This window comes from Boleophthalmus pectinirostris, unplaced genomic scaffold, assembly GCF_026225935.1.
Source record: "Boleophthalmus pectinirostris isolate CB_2022bp ecotype Guang Dong unplaced genomic scaffold, ASM2622593v1 HiC_scaffold_8, whole genome shotgun sequence".
Taxonomy (NCBI): domain Eukaryota; kingdom Metazoa; phylum Chordata; class Actinopteri; order Gobiiformes; family Gobiidae; genus Boleophthalmus; species Boleophthalmus pectinirostris.
In genome coordinates, this window is record NW_026571515.1 from 13,957,977 (window position 1) to 13,968,594 (window position 10,618).

At 37.5% G+C, this 10,618-nt stretch overlaps 1 protein-coding gene across 1 annotated transcript; it reads left to right on the plus strand.

The window, feature by feature from the left end:
• The first annotated feature begins 5,600 nt into the window (after positions 1-5,600).
• On the plus strand, positions 5,601-10,463 carry selenok (selenoprotein K). The gene is made up of 5 exons (XM_020940843.2): positions 5,601-5,677; positions 6,813-6,903; positions 7,739-7,813; positions 8,529-8,624; positions 9,260-10,463. Exons 1-4 carry the CDS (start codon positions 5,659-5,661, stop codon positions 8,617-8,619), a joined length of 276 nt encoding a protein of 91 aa, XP_020796502.1. The 5' UTR covers positions 5,601-5,658; the 3' UTR covers positions 8,620-8,624; positions 9,260-10,463.
• The last annotated feature ends 155 nt before the right edge of the window (positions 10,464-10,618 follow it).

A 10,618-nucleotide genomic window follows, 5' to 3' on the forward strand; every position in this document is an offset into this window, starting at 1 on the left:
TGAAATACAAACGTATCTTCGGAGTGAACATAATGACGTAAAAACACATTAACCAATAGGATTGCAGCAGCTAAAAGTGTGGACCAATCAGAAACAAACAATACAAGAACGTACAGAAGTTTTAACAACATGATAAATTAGTAAATTGAAAAATAATTTAGTAGTAATAGTAAATTACGTGATAGGAATGGAACAGAGTGAAGGCGCCGTTTGGATGTTGCTGTTTGTTAAAAGCAGTAACCAAAGACGAGTCACGCCAACGCCACTAAAACAAAAGACTGAAAAACAACGAAAACAAAGAAAGATCTCCATTTCCAAACGCGGCACAGTTTGGCAGCTCTCACTGAACACAACCGCAATGGAAACCGTGAGATCATTGAAGGAACAAACTCTGATCAGACACAGAAAGAGTGCTCTGTAAACTTTACAACTCCACAAACAAACAGCGTACTTTCAACTACAAGTGAGTGGGAATAGTGTGGAACTTTGTTTGTTTGCAGACAAGTTGCAGCGGCAAACAAAGACACATTTACATTTTACAACTCCGATCAACTAGATCTGCTTTTTTCAGGAGGCCAAAGATGGCGGAGTTCATGAAAACCAACATGAATGAGTGAGTGTGAAAAGCGCACACGTTTTGAGTTGTGCATCTCTTCACTGCGTTGGTTTGGTTATTAATAAGCGTAAAAATAACCAACCAAGCCCGAGATTAGAAGTATTTTTTATTTACTTCATACCAAAACATTAGCGCTCGTGCCACAATCGAAGTCCGTAAACCTCTGCGATCGTGTTATAAACGTGTTATAACGCAGTAACTACAGAACTGTCTTGTTTATCGCTGTAATAACGCGTCAGAAATCCACAAACACTCAATGAAACCCCCGCATGGACATAAACACAGACATGTTTCTCTTACCCGTGTGTTGTTCCGTGGTGTGCGCTCTCCTCGTGCCCCTCTCCCTTGCGCATGTGGCGTGCTCCCAGCGCAAGAGTACACGCCCCTCCCACCGGCGCCACGAGCCTGCTCCCCGCGACCGCCGCCATTTTGTGCGTTTTGGACTTTAGTTTATAATCTTCTTCATTCGTGTTTTTTAATGATTATGCGGTTTATTGTTAGATTATCCAGATTGATCTCATCGTAAATTAACCCAAATTTAGTCAAAGTACACGCAAAAGCAAAATGCGCAGGCCCATCCGGGTGCACCTAAAACCGGTACCGTTTACCTGGTACCGCTGCTCCTCAGTTTATATGGGCAAAATTCAACAACAAAAATTCAAATTTGAGGTAAATGTTTATTCTGTGACACAAGGGAAGAAGACTTGGAACATCTTTTCTTCTCATGTAGTTTAGTACAACAATATTGGTCTGATTTTCATTCATTGCTTCGTCCAAGGGAATAAAATTTGCCTTTCTAACCATAAAAGAAATCAAATTTGGTGCATTAAGAGAATCAGTCAATCAATCAATCAAACTTTATTTCTATAGCACCTTCCAACAAACAAAGCCGACCAAAGTGCTGTACAACATTAAAACAAGATTTTAAAAAAACAAAACAAAACAATAAACATCATACAAATAGGTCAACAAAGCACAGAAGATAAAAGGAAGGAATTTGGAATTAATAATTTATTGATTTTAGGTATTTTTATTCACAAATGTCGTTTTTTTGTTTGTTTGTGTTTTTTAAGATAAAACCAAATGTAACGCACTTTAGAAATGACCTCAGATTTTTTGTTGACTCATTGAACCTGATTGAAAAAAGGGAAGCCGGTTTCTTGTATCTTTTCTGAACGATGTCGATTTGTTCCATTGATTAGAAGCTTTAGAATTGCCCCCTTAGTTTGTTCATGAATTTTTTTGTTTGTTTGTTTGTTTGTTTTCTTCACAATTGTGGTTTGATTTTTTATTTATTTTTTGCTGTGTTTAGGTGTGATCTTTGTGTGGTGCCTTTTTGTTTGTATCTGAAGTTTAAACTACAAAAAAAAAAATTTTTTAAAAACTATAACGGATATGGCCCGGATCCACTTCATATACTGTGTCTAGTGAAATTTAACTATAGTTCTACCCTAGATCCTGTTCATGCCCCCAAAAGGTTTTCAGCCTTTCCAGAGCCAACTCAACATCCAGGAGGAAATATACCAGAACAAGATGAACAGTGCAAATCGTCCTACACCAAAATCACTGCAGCTCCATGTTAAACAAACTTGGTTTAAATTCTTGAAGAACACGTTACTATTCAGACTTGCAATAACTAAATTCACTCTAATAATGGTAAAAACTATTCATACTTAAATAACAATTAAAGATTTGCAACTGCACCTTTATTTAAAACAAAAAAAAGTTATGTAAATCAACCTAAATGATACAATATAAAATAAGTCAATCAAAGTTCTGCAAATATCCTTAAAAACACAGATTCAGGTGTAATTCATTTTTATTATGTATAATAATGGCAAACCTAATTAAAACATTCTAATAATTAATATATTAACCTTTAAATATATTTATAAGCATATTAGAGTCCAATATGCAATTAACATTATATTTCAAGGTTATAATAACAGTAGTAAGGTTATTTGCATTTTACAATTCTAAGTTAATCATCCCAAAACACCTTTCACAGTTAAATGAGACAGAAACTCGACATATATTTGACATTTGTATCTGTTAACTACAATGAGTGAAGGAAACAAGACACATGAAAAACTATTTACATGAATTTACTGTATTTTTTTTATTTTTCATATGGACAAGAATATTTGAAATAGAAGAAGGATCAACAAATATATTTACAGTGTCTTAATTATTTGACAGTGACATGTGGTTCTCCTCCAGCTGTTGCAGACCACAAGATGGCGGTAGTGTATTTGTGTCATTTCCTCCAAGAAGAAGTAGGAGCCAAAATGGTGGCCAGTGGTGAGTCTTGTCTTCTTTTCCTTCCATTTAGCACGAAATACAAGTGTTTTATGGCATTTATTCCACACACAGTACTCCTCTTTTTGAATGCATTAATAATAGTTGTTTGTGCTCGTGTTTTTGGAAGATCTGACTGTATTTATCCACCAAAAATAGCTTTACACCATCTCTAATATGAATAATTCTGATCTCAAAATGCAAAATGATGCTTTGTAATAGCAGAGGATTGTTATTGTAAATCTACGTTTAAAAAAATTTAAACAATTCAACCATTTATAATAAGTATAACCTTCTCTGTACCATATATTCACTCTCTTATCCCATTTTGAAAATCAGGTGGCATCACAAGGCCAAATTACTGGTCAGATCTGTGGAGAAGCAAGCCTACAAGTAAAAACCGTATGCAGTAAAATCACACACCGCCGGAAAGATTAATGCCATATGGTGAAATATTCCAGCCAGTAAAACATACATCTCCATGGTCACACTGTGCATTTTTACATTAAAAAAATACACAATTGGTGTTAAATTGTTCCTAAATTTAATTACTATACAGTAGGGCATGAATATTGAAAATCAGATACTAAAACTAGTATCGAAACTGTATACTCATTTGAGCAGATATCGATACTAAAAATTTTAATTCAATTTCTATTGTTTGTTAGTGTTTTTTATCATCATCGTGGTTTTAGAATCAGTATTTAAGGTGCACTATGTAACTTTTTGGTTGGGGAATATTCCACAGTGTGACATTAAACAGATCTACCTTACATTTATTCAATTACAGGTGGTTTTACAGCTCAAAAATACCTAAATAGAAAAGCTTTCAAAGCATTCCTCTCCACAGATTGGACCTGTAACTTGGTCTGGTTTGGTTTGGAATGATAATAAAAAGGTTTAATGCCATATAAAGCAATAAAATCTCCATGGAGAAAAGCATCTGATGGACCCTCCACCAGAAAAGTTACACAATGAACCTTTAATTATCAACTCTATTCCTTAATATCAAAATCGATTTTGAAATTTTAGTATCATGTCAACACTTGAATACAGTATTTATACGGAATAGCTATAATTACTTCAGTGCAATGATGTTTTTCTTCTTTTTTTTTTGTTAGTACATATTTATTGTCATTTCAGTAAAAATGTTCAGTGTCCATTTCAGTTTAGTGACTTATATCTGTTTTACTTACGTTTTGTCTTTGTAGAATCGTTTCAAACCATCTCATCCTTCTCCTACATAAACCTTAAAGAAGAGGACGCTTAAAAAGAGGCACCGTGATCATGACAGAGGAGGAAGAACCTAGTCCGGTCTCTTCCATCGGCGAACTGAGTGAGTTTGAAAAGGGACAGATCGTGGGGGCCTATCTGGGAGGCCTGTCCATAAAAGACGTGTCCGAGATGTGTAACGTGTCTCTCCGCACGGTTTCGGAGATTCTCGACGTGTATAAACTGTATTTAGAACTAACGCCAGGGCTCAAGAGGAAGACTGGGAAGGCTGTAGGGATGAAGATGAGGAAAAGACTAAAGGAGGCACGAAATGGACAGACGGAGGAGAAGAGACGGGTGAATGAGGAGGTGGACGAAGGGACAGACGCGACAAAAACTGGACAGCCCGGGAGTGACACACAAGAGCCCACAGAGGATGGACAGGAAACGTGAAAAACAAAAATTTATATCATTAGGACGGATAATAACTTTTTACTTAATGGTGTCTGTAATTTGTGGGCTTTGCGATCGATCTTGTTGATATCATTGTCTGTAGACAGCAAGTTATATTGAAGATCTTATTATATTTAAAGTCCTTTTTGGGACAGTTGTCATCAGTTGTGCAAATGTAATGTTCATTATTTGCTTGTGTGTCTCCTAAATTGATCTTGTTTTCAAATAAAATGATTGGTATTATATTTGGTGTGGTAAATTGGTTTGTGTTTATTTGACCGTAATCCTAATTCTTAATCCTTTTGAGAATCTAAAAAATAAAAGGATAAAGTGAATCTATCCTCTAGAACAGGGGTCTCGAACCTGTAGCTTGGGAGCTCCCAGTAGCTCTCCACCCTCTTCCAAGTAGCTCGCCAAGGGATTTCTGAATTATACATATTGTGTTGAATAACTACAATCTGATTATTTACCATTGTAGTTCTGCACTAATGACTGGATAATGGTTTATGTTTTAACTGTACCCCATGACCCCAACACCATGACTCTTATACTTTCTCGGTTCTTAATTTCTCAAGTAGTTCTCTGGTATTTTTGTTTTGTGAGGTAGCTCAGCATAGGAAAAAGGTTGGAGACCCCTGCTCTAGACTTACTGGATCTCCTCCAGTAAATCTGGACGACTTACTGGAGAAGTTCCAGAGCCTGAAAGCTCTTGTGAGAGAAAAAGACAAACTTATTATATATATACTCATTACTTGAACAGCGAGTACTCCAGAAAAGAGGATGTTCTGATATCAGGCCTAGACACTAGAAACTAAAGCTATGACATTCCTGTTCTGCGCTAATGTGATTATTATATAGATTATAGATTATAACACAAATATTAAACATTTACAAAAAAAAAAGTACTAATAATATGCATATTTCTGGTAAAATAAATTACGCAAATAACAATGAAATAAATTAGTAAATAAAATAATAATAATAATTTAAAAAAAAACATGATTACGTGATGGCGTAAAATGACGTATTCAAAACACAACTGTCCGTGCGTGCTGCGTCATTCGTAAACACAGCTGAAGATGGTGTACGTGTCCAACGGTGAGTGCTTTCTCTTGTTTCCTTGTATATTCTTTAACATTTAGCTCGATTAATGTTTTCACTGTTTGCTTTCAACCAGTATTCACAGTTTGTCGTTTCGGATCATGAGACAGTTCCGTTAAGAGGACAAACCGAGCCGGAGCTGACCATGCTAACAGTGAGCGGTTAGCATGTAGGCTAATGGCTGTTTGTGTTTGGTAGCAGAGAAACAGGAAGCGCAGGTTCAGGGTTTTCTCTCAGCGGCTGCAGCTCTGGATTTATTATTTTCACTTACACGGGGTTGGTAGTGATGGTAGATGAGGCCTCAGGGTGTAACACTTTTCCAGCACTGTGTTGATACTATATAGGTGCGTTTTGTAGCGCCATCTGGTGGTTAAAAAACGAACTGCTTCCTACACAGCGTAAAGCTCGTTCATTCAAACACGAGATTTGTAGAGATGTAACGATATCCAAATGTCTCGATACGATATTATCACGATATGCATCTCACGGTACGATATTTATTACGATATTTTAGAGAAGCTGATGTAATTGTAGATATGACACTTTTTTTTTTGCTTCTAAAACACCCTGACAAGATTTTGGAAGACATTGTACAAAGGTATTCACAGATATACAACTTTCATATGTCAATGTACAGTAGCTTTTTTGTTTATGCTTTTAGAGATAGTGGATAGGTAGAATTCTAATTGCTTAATTAAAACAGTAAAAAAAAAAAAAAAAAGAGGTATAAGAGAATTTGAGAAGACTGCTGCTACTACTGTTGGCACTACTGCTGCTATCAGAAGATACTTAGATGTGTGATTTAAACTGACAATTTTTGTTGCGTTTTTACCTGCCTGGACATTAAATCAAAGGAAACGAATCCTTTAACTTTGGTAACATGGTAATATAAAAGAAAATACTGCGATTTAATGCTGAAAAACACATTCTGTTATCTAAAGAAGTTTTTTTTTTTTTTATTATCATCATGGGATTGGAATTCTTATTATGTATAGAGTTTATTCCTTTATTATAAAAATGCCCCTAACTCAAAGAAAGACAAGAATATTTATTTATCTGAACTGACTTGAAATACTAATAAAAAAGGTCGTACATGAGTTGGTAATAACTGTCTCTGTCCTTCTGATCGTAGGTCAGGTGTTGGACAGCAGGACCCAGTCGCCATGGAGACTGTCTCTGCTGTCAGACCTGTTCTGGGGAGCAGTGGATTTCATCACCCTTTTGTAAGTACAACAGACTGTGTTTGATTCTGAGTATTATTGATTATTAAAACCCACAAACTGTCAATGGGACGCTTCCGGCTCCAAATGAATTTACATTGATAAATTGTTGCCCCTCTCTCTGTAACTGCTGCAGTGAGCCTCGTCATTTTGGTCTTAAAGTGTTCGTTTTAACCCACTCTACGTAATCCTAGCATTTTTATTTCGCTATTTTGTCTGTTAATAAATTCTTAATATGGAACTGGCTCCAAATTCGCTCGCATAACCTCTAGCCTCGTGAGCTTCGTTTGACCGGAGCCGAGCGCCGTGGGTGACGTCAAACTCCCTCAATCCACTTCTTTATACAGTTTATGGTCACACTCCATCAGGTTTTCAAATGTTTGCACGTCTGACGAAGAAGTGGCTGATCTCTAAACAAGTCTGTACACATTAGGGATCAGTGTGATTTTAATGATCAGGAGAATGCAGAGTGTGTGTGTGTGTGTGTGTGCAAATGTTGGGGCATGATACCAGGTGGAAGAGGCATGTTTGGTGTATGTTGTTTGCAGAATAGTATTTCAACACTGTAACCCTAAGTAATAACTGTTTTGAATGTATTTTTGGTCAATTTGTCTATATACACTGAATCTGTATTTTAGTATTTCTACCAGCCAGCTCAGGGACAACGGGTGTAAAGGAGCCTTCATGCTTTACCCTGGCACCAGCATGTCTCCTATGACTTCTGTTTTGGTTCATGTGTTGTTTTGCACTGTCCCTGTACAAATAAAAAACAGACCAAACCATACCAGTCCACTTCTGTTTCATTTGTGTTAAATCCATGTGTTGTTTCTGTCTCCAGTTTTAAGACGATCATCAACCCAGACATGTCCAAACACGGGAGCAGCGCCACGTCCAGATTCAGTGATGGCAGAGGGTGAGAAGTCCAAACTACAGAGCTGAATGTCTTGATACTGCGCAGTGATATCACACTGTGGGGGTTCCGCATGTGTGTTTATGGTGCAATCTTGAGTGGCTTTTGCACTCAAGAAAAAAATACATTTATTTTTGATTTAAACACATTTTCAGGAACCTGTGATCAAATTGAACTTTCATGTTCTTGTTTGATTTTTAACCAAAATTTTATATGTGAGGGACTTAACAGCACAAATCAGATCACCTGTCACAGTTTCAACGAAGCCAGACCAGAATATAAAGCTCAGATTACACTCTGACCTGAATAATAGGCAGATCGGACAGAGCAGTGCCTACAATTTGCATCACACCCCCAGGAAATGTTGATGATGTCAGCTGCAAAGTATCAATAGATTCTGTTAATGTTATAAAATTTAATTATGTAATAATTTTCAGAATACCTGTTTTCAATTTCCATATTTAGAGAGTCTCATGTAATATGTTATGATTTCTAACCAGGAAGTAAAATTTAAACCAAAAAAAAGTACGAAACTGAGAATTTCTTAGCAAAATATTTAATTCTGTTCTAAAATGAGCTTTATGACTGGTCCTAGACTCTAGTCCTGGTCCTAGAATCTAATATGATTAACGAGTCTCTTTGAATGACTTTGTTATTCATATTCAGTTCTTGAGTGAACGTTCACAGACTCAACCATGTTGTTTTATTCCCCCTGCAGCCCCCCGGGGCCCCCTGGTGGCAGGAGAAGGATGGGCAGAATAACCCACGGAGGAGGTCCCAATGCTCCACCGATGGGAGGAGGAGGATGAGGAAGGTACAACAGACTAAACCAGTGTCCTGTAGATGTAGAGATGTATAGATATGTTATTTGGGAGGGCATATTTTCATTTTTGGAGGGACTTTTTGTTTGCTGCTTTTTGTTGACGAAAGTAAAGTGGATTATTGAATACAACTGAAATTAAAATATTAGTATTTGCACATGAAGACCCACATACATTATCACTATCACAGTCATATCACAGCAGTCGCTGTCTGCTCCGTGTGTGTTTGCGTGTTCTGTGGGTGGTGCAGCTTTGTAGTTTACTGAAGTTGTGCTGGGACACCCAAGTGGATTTGTGTATAAGGCACTTTGGCTTGCGGGGCACGCGGCCATTTTTTGATGGGGTTAGAGGCTTAAAAGAGCATGTTTAATAGTCCGTAAAATACGGTACATTTCTGGAGAAGCTGTAGTTCCAAAGAACAGCAGCCCAATGACCGCAAAGACATTCAATAAAGTCAGTTAAAAATGGTTTGAACTTGTGAACTGAACTTCAGAATAACTGTCTTGCTTCATTCTTGTGGCCCCATGTCTCGTTACAGCTGTAAATCAAACCCCCACTCACATTCCCACTGTTTTTGTATCATGTTTGAAGTACTGCCTCAGTACTGACCATCTGCCCTTGTCTGTAGGTAAACGCCTGCACCGCGAGTGTAGGCGCTGGGTCCAGTCTCAGTCCAGAGACGACCCCCTCTCTCCAGCTGCCTGTGTCCTGCAGTTTATGAAGCCGACCCGGGAACTCCTGCAGCCAGGGTCTGAGTCGGTCGATCAGCAGCTACACCCCTCCTCCTCCTTCTCCTCCAGCCTCCTCCACATCTTGTTTCTCTTTGCTCGCTTCCTTCTCCTTGATTCCTCTAATCAATCAAATCTGTCATATTAAGAAAACCACAGACTGAAGCAGTAAATCTGAGGGAGGCTTCATGAGGCAAACATCAGATAAAATAATCACACTTTATTGGTCTAAAGTGAGGAGTTTATATCCTCTCTCCTCCTTCCTCCTCCTCACCCATTTCCTCCAGATTCAAGGAGAAAGAAGCGAGGAAAGAGAAATGAGATGCAACTATTCTCCTCCTTTTCCTTTCTTACTGATATAGTTTGTAAAAATGTGTAAACAAAAACATTCTTAACGGTGCGTTGTGTAACTTTTGTGGTGAAGGTCTCAGTCGAATGCTTCCCTTCATGGAGATGTTACTGCTTTGTCTGGAATATTTCACAGTATGGCATTAAACCAGAACAAGCCAGAGCAAGTTACAGGTCAGATCTGTGGAGAGGCGACCTGCTCACAGTCAGAATTCCTGTTTTTCAAGGCATTTTTGAGCTGTAAAACCAGCTGTAATTGAATAAATGTAAAGTAGAAATGTTTAATGTCATACTGTGGAAGATTCCAGGCAGAACAATTACATGCAGGTGAGGAATCCTCCACCAGAAAAGTTACACAATGCACCTTTAAGACCGGAATGGAGGCAGCCAGAGATTATTACAAAATATGAAACAGCAAGGAGAGTTTGGCCAATGAAATGTACATGAGTGATTTAATACATTTGTGGTAAAGTATGTATGTTTTGTGAAGCTCAAATAAGAGGTTTGAAAATATTTATTCCACTTTTAGAAGCAAACTAATTGATATTTCTACTCTGAAAATTCTAAACTGTACACTTCATCCCTGAAAATTTAGAGCTGATGTCAGTCTTTGTACTCAGCTTCGTTCAGCCTCTAATCGCCTCCAATCCGGACTTTTCTGATGAGAGCATTTTAAAGAGTCTATAGAGAACTTGATTTTACGACGGTTGTAGTTATTATTTTATCTCGCTTCAATAAAAGTTTGCGTTGTTAAAATGTGTGGTGATTTCTTTTGGGAGTGAAGAATATGGAGTAAGAAAGCTTGACTTCATAACTTTTCAGTTCGTATTCTGATGGATAAGATGTACACAATATATTTTATGTACGACTGGACTCATTCGAGAGTTTCCAAATATTTATTTTATGCGGAA